Raw genomic sequence first — 12,694 nt, forward strand, 5'->3', positions numbered from 1 at the left:
ATGAAGAAGTGGATAAACAAATACTTAACTCTCTAGTGACCTGGTAGACCATGATCTCAGATGGCAAACTGCTTCAGGTAAGATCTGCCTGTAATTCAGAAGTTTTCCATGAGAATGGTAAGAGAATAAATATTGTTGAACATGACATTGTTGTGAGAGAAGGTGCAAAGATGAGGGGTGCAGAAAATGAAGTTAGAGGATCCCTGAGGGGATGCTGGCCTCACTGAGGAGCGAGGTTGACCTGATGCTGTCCCTGGGGTTCAAGGTTTTAAAGAGCGAGTGTTGTAACCCAGGTATACCCATACCAAAGGATGGAGGCATAAGGTTCTGCACTGATTTCAGGTACCCTAATTCATTTCATCGTCTTGATTTAAAGTTATATTAAATAGACATCTTTTATATGCCTCGTTCTTATAATTTGGTTTTTAAATTTGGTTTTCTATTTTCAGATAAAATAAAACCCCATCTTTTCTTTAAACTTACTCCGGTGTCTCGATAGTATTACGAGAATGAATGGCGTCTAGGGGATGCTCATTCTCTAACACACAGTGGACACAGACTATGGAAACAAATTGTATTATTGTATTTTACGACTGTTTTTCCTCTCCCCAAATCTGTCACTACCAAAACCTAGTATTAAACTATTAGAAACAAATATTATGTTAATGTTTACTTTCCCTTTGTTAAAATTATTTTCCCATTTTTTTTATTGAAGGTTTTCACAAAATCAATACATGAATTTTTTTTAACAAATTTTAATATATACAATTCTTCAAAATCGATGTGCAATCTTCTTTCTAAAATGCATGACACTGATCAGATTGATTTCAGAGTTAACGATTTATGAGATCGAACATTCAGTTCAGCAATCAGTACCCTAACATTTTAGTTGATAACTGAATATATTTATAAATTTAAAAAAAACACCCAGTGCTTCGGTGGTCTCTGATAAATATACTAATTATATATTCCTCAAATTAACATATGTAAGCCAAAATAATGTGTATGACAGCTGAAAATAAAAAAAACAAACTTTTTTTTTAATAATGGAGCTAGTGCAACATTTTACATAAACAGCAGAAATCAATTCTCTTTAAATGTCTACAATGAGTGAGAAGCACCAGCTGTACTGTTGTCGCAGTCTTAAAACAGTCTTGTTTTTGTCACGATCCCTATCATTGCAGGTCCCTCCTTCCCCGTTGTGTGTTGTTTGTATTCCCTGTCTCTGTGTTCCTCATGTTTCTTTCCCCTGTTAGTCTCTGTGTGTGGCTGTAGGCGTGGCTACCTGGGTGCAGGCTGCACCAGGTGTACCTCATCTTCTCATCAACCCTGGCTGTACTTAAACCTGGATTTCCTCTGCCTCGGTGCCAGATCGTTGCGTCTTACCAGTGTGGTAGTTGAGGTTTGTGGATCACGGCCTTTTTTGTATTTTCATCTAAGCTTGATTAAGCTGGGTATTAACTCTGTGCTTCCCCACTTCAGATCGTCGTTGTTATTGGATTCGTGTGTGTTCTTCACTACCTGTTCACTGCCTGCTGATACTTCTCAGGAGGAACTTCACCACGGGATTGGAGACTCACATCACACTCGGACCGAGTGTTCACCTCACCATTGGGATCCCTGGATGCATCACCCCCTCCCCCTCACTGTCACTTAATTGTTTATTAAATTTGACACTTGCTTGAACCTGGTTTGCGAGTTGTGCTCTTGGGTCTGATCCAGTAGGAGATCGTAACAGTTTTGTTGTTTTAGAAAATAAGAATAACATACTTGCTGCTTATTCAGATGTTATGTAAGTGTGTTTAGATATCGATCATTCTGTCAATTTAGGTTGAATGTGAAGCTATCAGTTAACAGTGTGCTAACATTAACCTGCTTACAATGCGTACCATGGCATTTTGCTATTCAATCAAAGGACAGTTTTTTCAACCACCTGCTCTAAATGGTGCGTAATTACAGTGTGTCCAAATGTATTGAGCTTTGTGTGAATGTGAGTGGATAGGGTTTTGGAGGTGTTGAAGAAGAGCTGAGACTTCAGAATATCGGAGCTGTTGCTTCAGAGAGTATTTGCAGAAGAACATGTACTTACTTTTATTTGGATGCATTTTTCTTTTTTCCATTTTTTTAATTATTTTGTCTTCTCTTGTTCACAGACTTAATAAACAGAAGACGGAGAGGATGGACTTTTCTAATAACGGGGGTTGGTTGACAATTCTCTGATAATTGATGGTGAGCAAGACTCTTATACATGTGTCACAAACAAAAAATATGAAATTATTTTCTAGAATATTAAGTGTTTCAAACATTTCAAACATGATCCCACTAACATTGAAGAGCTACTATAGGACTGTTAACAAGCACAGATGAATACACACTTTTCCAACTGGGTGTAATATCAAGCCTTATAAAGCAACTGCAGTGTTAAAACAAGTAAAGTTTAAAAAAAAAAAAAAAAACCTTGTCAATGAAATGAATGAAAAATATTCATTGCGTGATTTATTTTACATTAAACTTTAAAAAGTTTTTTTTAAAAATCGAGACGCCAACCAATGAAAAAGACTATGACAAAGATCCATGCTGCCACCCTGTGGACTTTACAACCAACACACTGCCCCTGAAAACAGAGGGTCAAAGTAAATGGTTTTCTGTCAAAGTTTTACCTTTTCTTTTCTAATGAACGTGGACATAATATAGAACAAATAAGGCTATAAACCTTTATTTGCTGACAGGAAGTGTTTTATGGTCCATTACATGTATCACTGCTTTGCTGCTGTAACACTGTAAATGTCTTATACTTTGTGAGGTGAGTAAAGGATTATCTCATCTATCATTCGGCCAGTGTTACACTTTAAGGGTTAAATGTCTCATACAGTACTTGTATCTTCTTTCAATCACAAGTGTCTTGAAATGGGTAGATTAAAAAGTTCTCTTTTATACACTTAAACAGATAGAAATGAAGACTTTATGTCTCATAGAGAAATGGGTACTAAAGTGGGTTTTTAATGGGAATCAGAGTTACTTTAAAAGCTTTTGTAACCCTCTCTTCTGACCCAAGTGCTTTATTGGAGCTGGAGTATGTTTAGCAGAGTATGTGCTGAAGAGCATTCAAACCAAGAGCTTTTAGTTCATTTCGTTTTAAGAGGCCTTTCTCCTCCAACGCTTCCACCTCTTCTATCAGCATGCATAGAAATGACCATGACCTGCACTCAAATGGATGCTCCTGTTTTCTTAGGAAATATACAATCCTCCGCTCTCTTTGTGAACTTACACCCCTTTCTATCACCTGGCTCTCTGTACTCTGCTGTGATCTTTGAGCTCTTCTCAAGGCACCAGCAGTGAAATGAGAAAATATATAGAGGTATCAAAAGCCTCTCAAAAGTAAGTAAATAAATAAAATATTTGATGACTGGGAGTAAAGTGCAGGAAAGTGGTTGTATAGGCACCTATGGGTCGGATGACAAAGACGGACAGAACAGCAATCATCATCATGGAATTTGTGTGAGGACAGGAATTTAACATCCAAGAGTCACAAGGAGCTTCTTCACAACATTGATATGTGTCACTTTAGTATTTTCAAATTGCACAAGTTTCATACATATTAGTGGAGGTTGTTGTCAATAAGAGCGATTAGTTTGTTTTGTGTATATGTATTTGTGTCAAAGCTTCCTTTACTTTCTGTTAGAAATTGAAACATAAATAACTTTCTCGTCATGCTGAGTATCAAACCTCAAAGCATTTTCAGTATAAAGTCTGAAATATGTCAGTTGTACAAGTGTTATTTTATGTTGTTCCAATTTTGATCTTTCTTTAAAATAAAAAAAAAAGATTGATCCTGGTTTTATTTTAAGATTTTTTTTATTTTTATTTATTTTATTTTTTTTACTGATGTGTCGTTACAGTTTTTGTTGTTTGTGTCAATTTGACACATGAAAGAATTTTACTCCAAGAGAGTGGGACTTTTTAAAGTGTGAGAAAACATGTAGATCTTCCCTGCATTTTGGGCAGGGAAGATCTATTAATAGATGCAACCAACTTTGGGTTGTGGGAAACGTTAGTCAGATAATCTCAAGATGCTACTGCTGCATATATATTTCTATTCATTTGTTAGTTTTGCTTGCAGACCCCTAAGCTTTGAGGCAGTGCTAAAGAACATTCAAAGAATAGCCTTTTAAGCCAGTATCAAAGGATAATGAAAACATTGAAGTTACTTATTTAACTTGATCAAATAAAACCCATCTGACAGTCTTAGCTTATGTTTAGCTGCTTAGAAACTGCCTCCTCCATCTGTTTCAGATGCAGTTCTCAGGTGTGGTTCAGTTATATCCACACATAAATAAATCTATTTCACGGAAAGTCACGCACACACACAAACACTAACCGATCCCTCCCGTGTCTCTCTACAAGCTGAAATCTCTCATGCTTCCCTTTTTGAAAAGAGATCATGATGCTCATTTCTCATCTCAAAGAAGTCATTAATGTGTGACACAGTCTTGAATGTAAGATATCACCCCCCCACACACACACACACACACACCCCTTCTACCACCTCAACCTCTCGCTCACACTAACTGGCACAACCACGTTAAGATGCCTGAGACATGAATTAATCAGCAGAATGGCCTGCAACAAGGCAACAAATTGTTTGCAGCATCAGCTGTTGTGAGAAATGTCTTCTTTGAATCATATAATCGTATAAATCTCCTTTCAAATCCTTCATCTCATTACAGGATCAGCATCTGATTAACTTCTGCAGATATGCTGGTGAACGGGTTCCTTCTCGTTCACAGACGTGATAGGACTATTGGGGTGAAATTAGTACTTCAAATGCAATACAGTGCTGTAAAAATATTGCTATCAGTCGTTTAGCAATATTACCCAATTTAAAGAGTGTATCCTGAATACAAAGCCATCCCTGGTAATATCGAAGGAACAAACCTCTGTTTCATTTAATTTTTGTAGGTCCAGACTCATATCCCTGTAGCACAGGAAGCATCATTTTATTTCATATTGTTGGGTTATGGATAAAAAAAAAAATAACTGTATTCCCATGAAATCCAGTAATGTAGAAATGAGTGGGGATACACTCTTGCACAAAGTAAAACTTTCCACAATGGCACACTGAGTTGTTATCTTGTTGTTGGTTGGTTATTTTCTCCACCTCTATGTGAAACATTTTTTGGTGCATATTATCAGTAAAGGTTCATGACTTTTTTTTTTTACTCCAAGTGCAGAGTTTCTCTGATGCTGGGTTATAGAATAACATCTTTTACTTGGCAGAGTTATTAAATGGCTTGTAGTATTCTCCTTCTTTTAAGTAACACTTAGAAGTAATAAAAGAGACCTAGTATGGGTGGTCAAATGTTCAGCATTCATCTGTTCACTTCTGGAGTTAAAAAAAAAAAAATCCAAGCATTTCCCATTTTTACCCCTTTGTGCAGAACGTACTTCTGAGGTAATAAAGACTACACAGCAGCATGTCCCCTGCTGTCTCTCTGGCTTTTGTGTTTCCCATCAAAAGAATGACCACTGATTTCAAGTTCAGCTGAGGTTTTTAGGATCAAAGTGCAGTAGACTATGGAAAAAGGAACAATTTAGTTCACTTAACTCTCACTAAACTCTCAGACTTATAAGGTGTTGGGATTTTATTTAAGAAAAAAATCTCCCAGGTGCCGTGGCGGCATACTGTTCCAGAAAGAAATCATGTTAGAGCAGTTTCACAAAGGCTATGCTGATAAATTATTGGACATAACAAACTCTTAATGGGGTTCCAGTAGCTTAGTGGTTCCCCGGTGGCTCCCCTTTTATCTCACTCATTTCTCATCATTCCCCATTCTCACTCTGTCCCTGATTTCTGACAATATCAACTGTCGTATATTTCGAATAAAGGCATAAAAAGCCCAGAAATAAACCTTTTTAAAAAACTCTTAATTTAGCATTCAATTCTAACGTTATTGTTGCCTTCAGGTTAACATGCTGACATTATCATTTAGCTTAATGCAACAGCTTTGCCTTAAAGAGCTGCTAGCATGTCTTTTTGGATGCTTTGGTGTTGAACTGTGAACTAAAGAAGAGCTTCTTCACATTCTTGTTGTGAACTGCAGTAAACACTTACTCTGTTGTATCCCCTTCAGTAGACTATAGCTCTCTAAAATGAATTAATGAAGAGCGTTTGTGACAGGGCTCTGAAGTTAGCATTATAATGGTTCTGTAAAGTGGCACTTTGCAAACATTATGCTAGCAGACTGTGAAAAGGACCACAGTACGATGATGGCCAACAAATGTGTCAACTGTGGTTAATAAGTTTTTAACATCCAAGTCCTCAGTCTCATAATAAAGAAAATGTATTCCTTTCAGCCGTATGAGCCAGTTCTACCACTAACGTGACGGAAAGCATGAATGCTAAAGCCATATCTCAATTGTGTGGCCTGTTTGTTTAATCCATCTTCTGTGTCTGTCAGGAAAGTGGCCAATTTGCAATTCACAAGTGCTCTTAATATAAAACATTGAAGTAGGGTGGCTCATTCCCACATTGCATCCCCACCTTTCCTCCTTCTCTCCCACTTTTGTCTGTTTGAAGTGCTGGTCAGAGAGCTGTAACAGGAGTATCATTCACTGTAATGGTGGAGCGTCCTCCTCCACAGCCCTCACTTACATCACTTAATCCACTTCAGCAGTGCAGCGCTGTGCTCTGTGTGAACACAGCACGTTCATGATGGGAGGTTAGACGGAGACTAACAGTGACCTGTCAGCTAGTAAAATGCCAGGCTAAGATATTTAAAACCTTTGTCTTCCAGCCCACTAAATATGGATGTGGACTGAGCCAGCTTCAGTTTACAAGTCAAAATTTTAAACTTTTTTTTTTCTTCTCCAAGCTACACTTTTATAAGTGAACTGAGGACTTATTATGATATTTGGAACCTTGTACATTGGCATAAATGCTAAACTTGTGATTTGTACGTCAGATAAAATGTTGACTTTAAAGTCACCATGACAACTGAGGCACAATGGCATTGTGTTTTAAGTTCAATACATGCCAGAGTTGTGTTAGTTTGGAGTAAAAGTGGACAAAAATAAGAAAGACTGAAAATTATATTTGGAAGAGAACTGAAATTCCCAGTGTTGGATTAAGCCCAGATCCGTTAACCAGACAACATATTTGTTTTCTGCTAAGACTTTAAGAGGATTCATTCACAAGTTAAAAATGCACAAGTAGGTTAAGACAATGAGAGGGGAACCTCAGAAGATTAAGATGTAAATCTGGAATTGAAAAGAAAAGAAAAACAAAGTACAAACTTAAATCTGTGGTTTTTGATTGTTTTGCAAATGTTAAAAATTGAGATTGAAATGTGTTTAGTCAGTGTGCATTTAATAGAAAGAAAGGAATCTGCAGTTATGTTCCCTGCATCCCTCCATCACATCAACAGTCCATGTCTAATGTCTGCTATAATCCCTCTCACTAAATACACCTGACAACAATTCTGTCCTTTATTCACACTTATTCACTGAGGAGATAAAAACAAGTTACTTTCAAGATTCTTGACTCTTTTTAAAAAAAAAATCAAACTACCATTAGTGTAAAGATTCAAATAAAACCACAACACAGTTTAACCAGTCCCCTTTACTAGCCTTGTGTTTCTGCACGTTTTAAAAACATAAACACAGGTGTTAATTTCACAAGGGTGACTCTCCTCCACAGTGCAGATTGTTATGTGTTGTCTTGTAAAGCTATATCAAATTAGAGATTTTGTATTTTATTCCTTTTTAAATATCCTTATCATGTACAAAGTTGAATATTATTTCTTACATTTATTAACAACAATCTCCCAATTAAATTCAATTTCAATTATTTGGGCTGCGATTCATTTTAAAAATACTCATAGATGACAGAAATAGCTCATCACAGTACCTTCTGATATTTGTTAAATTATGTTTGTTAGTTATTAGTCTGGAACAAACGTATTATTCTTTAATAAGCTAAGAATAAAACATTGAAGTACAGTATGCAGAAGTGCAACAGGGCGGCACCACAGTGCTCCCACTGGAGTGCTGCTTCATTAAATGATTGATCTCAGGATTTCCCTTAATCGATGTTGAAATTGGGAGAAAAAAAAATCGCAATGCATTGATTCATCAATATTTTTAACCAGCCCTATTATTTTGGCATAAACAAAACATTTTAAAGTCATTCCCATCTTTGGGCCACAATTTGATATAAAATAATTAAATACCTGTCTCCTTTTGAAACTTGTCCCAAATAAAGGGTCATTTCATAGACTTAAGGAAATAAAAGCTCAGGCTTCAAACTTCCTAACTTGAAATATTGACCTCTTAATGCATCTACGGTTCTTTCAAGTTCTCATATTTAGTTATTGCAATATTTGTTGATACAATTAATACTTTATATTTAATCATTCAAGTATTTCGGATTATTATTTGGGACGGAAATGAGTCTCAGACAATAAAAATTCCACACAATAATTTAATAAAATCAATCACAGACTAGAAAAGAGAGCAAAGGCTTTTAGTATTGAAGAGGGACGAAAGCTCAACTAGCAACAGGAGGTTTCTTTCCTTTTAAAGATGAATCATTACATGTTTAAACACACCTTCATGAGTTCAGTCAAGCTAAATGTTCTATACATTATTAACATAATATCATTTGTCAGCTAACTTCAGCTAGCTAACTTGTAGTTATCCGTTGAGATGAGTTACATAGAGGTTGACTTTCGGAAATTATAGCAAGTGTGAGCAAAGTGTATTTATATTTTTCCATAATGAGGAACAAATACCATGACCTGTCCGTCAGAATGTACAATGTCAATATGTCAAAGAAATAACAAAAATATCAGTCATGGCAGTGAGTACAGTGTCATGGAGTCCCTTGGAGTTTTTCTTTTTAGGACGTTTCTTTGCAATCTCTCTCTGTACATTCACACAAGTGCAGGTATCGTCAACTCAAACAGGAATCTGTCTCTGTGTTAACATCTGTTAAAAAAAGACGCATTCAAAAGAACTGTCAACCTTTAATTATGCTTCTACTCTGCCTTTGAACTTTCTTTTCCAGCTTCATTTCAGCACAGAGCTTCCAGGCATGTTTAACAGTTTGAAAAGAGTGAGAAGTACTTCAGAGTGACCCAGGCTAACCCAGATATCCAGAGTATTAATACCTAACAGTACTATACAACAGGTAGGTAGTTGTAGGACAGATGAATGCTTATCATTAGCGTTTCTCCTCTGACAGATTTAGAAGCGGTCCATTTGATCATTTACAAGCCAGATGATCATCGTTAAAGCAAAAAGGAGGGAAGTACTATTCAAACATAGACCACATTTAATCCGTTCAATGTTCAAATCACTGTCAGATATTGTTGCTGCTGTCTTTTCTTTCTGGAATAAAAAAAACCTCAGCAATCTTTAATCTCAAAGGGTTGCAAACTGAGAGTTTGAAAAGCAACTTTGGCGATTAAAATAATATTTGATTTTGGTTTATCACTAATCACTACCAGCGATAACCTGTAATTATAACTCTAAGAAGTCTTTTTTAAACTTTAAGTTTAACTTTAAAAAAAATGTAGTAACATAGTTTGAAATGTTTGTTAAATTTAGGATTGGTGCATTTGTTTCTTTGACTTTCTGTAGTTAAATGACACTTGGCCGTGGGGTTGTAGATATGTAAGAGCAATTCAAAAGTAACAAGAACAAAGCTTGAAAGCAAAACGAAAAGTTGTGTTGAAGAAAGGTTGCTTCAAAGTCTTCTTGCTAATGGCAACATGCTTCAAATAGTCAAATTAAAACAGCAGTGGCTAGTAAAGGTGTTTTGCCTGTATGTGCTCATAAATGCAGGACAACAAAGATGAGTATGGTCCCAATTTTTCTCAAGGGGACAAATGATGTCAACCTGACTGACTGGCATTTCTTTAAATTCGCTGATGAATGAATATTTTTCTTACTATAACTCATCTTTGTCCAGCGATGTACATTTTAAAAAACAAACAGAAGATTCCATCTTGCCTCTTTGTAGTTTATGAAACAGAGCCAGGAGTAGCATAAAGGCACTGAGTTGTTTCTACAAGCCAACAGAATCAAATCCAAGACAAATCATTAGCATATTGATGGCTGCTTGTTTTTTGTGTGTTTTGTTGTTTCCAAATAGGATGTCAAAAAGTCCAGAAAAAAAAAAAAAACTGGAAATGGAAGGCTGGTTGATCTCCAAACACCGAAAAACAGAATTCTGTGAGCATCCACAGGACTCTGAGCTGAGGGCAGAACCAAGAGCAAAGGTCAGACTGTAGTGAGGGCACCAAAGGCAATCCTGTTAGTGTGTTCCACACCCACAGAATCAAAACACAAACAAACACAGACTAAGCAAATGTCTTACTCATGAGAAAAAAACAATCAAGTAGAACATTGTTAACAAAAGTAACAGATGAATTGTAAAATAAAATAAAAATATCCACTTTTTTCTGAGAAATATGGGAAAATTGATGCATGTATCATGTCTGATAAGTAAATGAGGATACAGCAAGTAGCATGTATGCTTAGCTTAGCATAAAGACTAGAAACATAGAAGAACAGCTAGCTTGACTCTGGTTAAGGTCAAAATCCACTTACCACTTTGGCCCTTTAGGAAACATTATAAAAAAAAATAATCATTGTAAAATAAAAATAATAATAATTTTAATATTTAGTTACCAAACATGTGTCTTGTAACTGTAACTGTCTTAACTTAACAGCACAGATATGCTGACTTATCTTCTCTGGATAGATTCAGAAGTACTGATTTAAAGAAACCCAACAAACAAAACAAAAAAATGCAATGACATTTAAAAAAGGCAGAATTGGTATTAGGTATTAACATACAGTACCTGGACAAGACGTAAATACAAAAATGGACTATACTGCTTTAAGATTACTTATAAATAAGAGCTGTTCAGATCAAACAAAACGCAGAAAAAGGAATCAATTTGACCCAAAATGTCCACAGGATATTGAATTTGGCCTCATTGATCTATTTTTGACCATATGGTAACAAGTTCATAATGGCTCTAAATATATGAGTTAAGTTGTATTTAAGTAAGATAATGGTAAGGGTATTATGTCAGGATGTAGAAAAAACATTTTGGAGGACACTGCAACTTTTTCCCCGTGATATTTAGATGAACCACACGATAACACTATAAAGCCTTTGTCTTTTTAGTTGAGTATTTATATAGTGTAAAAAAATGAGTATAGGAGAGGCTGAAAAGTGTACAGGAATGCTACCTGGCAATACAGTTATATGATTCAGTGCACATGTACTCATCCTCACAACAACAAAGTGTCACTGTAAAAAAAGAACAAATCTGTGTGCTTGGTTCTGTTTCTTTGTTTTAGTCCACAACCAGTTAAAACATCATAAGGTCACTGTCCCAAAGTCTGGTTAGTTCTTATCAAATCCATGTTCACGTGTTAAAAACTGCACATAGGTAATGGGGTCATCAGCATTTAGATGATTAAATCACTCCTAGTAGTTGACCTCGTAGACCGTTGCTTTCTTGTCTCCAGAGCCCGTCACAATGTATTTATCATCTATAGAGATGTCACAGCTGAGAACTGATGAAGACTCCTTTGACTGTAAAGAGAAGAAAAGTGCTGTTGAAATGTGTTGCGGCACTGTTGGAGCTCAGTCAGTCCACTAAAGACTCTGTACTTATTGTTTTGCTTGTTTGTTTTATTTCAGACGTGAGTGAATAACAATAACAATGATAATGATAATGATGAAAGAAAAAATTAAGAATAAAATTAAGAATAATAAAAAAATAAGAACTTTTTTTTTTTTTTTTTTTACAAAATAACCAACAAAACATTTAAAACAGTTTAACATGTCCGAAAAGGAGTAGTAAGAAGTATGAACTTATTATCGATACGGTTTATATTTACCCTGCATCTATAAAACGAAAAGCTCAAAAGATAAACTAACAATCCATGAAATGTGTTTAGTGATCTTTTGAATTTTGACACTATCACATCCTTAATCAGCTGGTTAAACTTTCACTCCATCTAGGATCAGATGTTTAACACATTTAGTTGTACTTTGGAAATATACTGCTGCACGGATGGTGTGGTTGTTGGTGCATGTCTATCCCTAAACAAGTATAGTAACACCAGCATTTAGATAAGGAACAGATTAGCTGCTCTGAATTTCATCACATTCTTTACACATAATGTATTTTGTGTAAATACTTACAATGTATATTGTATTCAGTAACTTCTCTTCTATATTGTTTTATATGCTTGTGTACATAAAGTCAACGGGCATGGCCAAGTGTTTTTTATTCCTCCCTCTAGTCCACTTTATTCGGGTTTAAAAAGTTCACACACACACACACACACACACACACACACACACACACACACACACACACACACACACACCCCTTCTATAACTGTCTCTTAGAGACCCTGATGAAGACTCCATGTTTAAATTTCTGTGTCCTTGATACACAGTGATGTCAAAGAGGTCTTGGCTACATTTCCTTATTTAAAAAAAAATCTTGTTTTGCTGTATTCACTCTGTTCACTATGTTAGCAAACCTTTCAACAATTCTCCTGTCTTCTAATTCAACTTTTTTGGTGACCTTCCTCCCACAGATGCTCACAGACAGAGAGGAGAATGTTTTGCTCAGAGTTCTTTCAACAGAATTATTAGACTGTG

At 35.8% G+C, this 12,694-nt stretch overlaps 1 protein-coding gene across 6 annotated transcripts in view; it reads right to left on the bottom strand.

Annotated features, from left to right (window-relative positions):
* Nucleotides 1-8,465: 8,465 nt before the first annotated feature.
* Nucleotides 8,466-12,694, bottom strand: part of LOC306832734 (transducin-like enhancer protein 4) — a 47,517-nt gene continuing 43,288 nt past the window's right edge. For all 6 annotated transcript variants that reach the window (XM_079357648.1, XM_079357646.1, XM_079357649.1 and 3 more), the window contains exon 20: nucleotides 8,466-11,611. In XM_079357648.1, coding sequence (XP_079213774.1) covers nucleotides 11,504-11,611 — 108 coding nt within the window. In that variant the 3' untranslated portion in view covers nucleotides 8,466-11,503. The remainder of the gene's footprint in view (nucleotides 11,612-12,694) is intronic.

This window comes from Symphodus melops, assembly GCF_947650265.1.
Source record: "Symphodus melops genome assembly, chromosome: 1".
Lineage (NCBI taxonomy): Eukaryota > Metazoa > Chordata > Actinopteri > Labriformes > Labridae > Symphodus > Symphodus melops.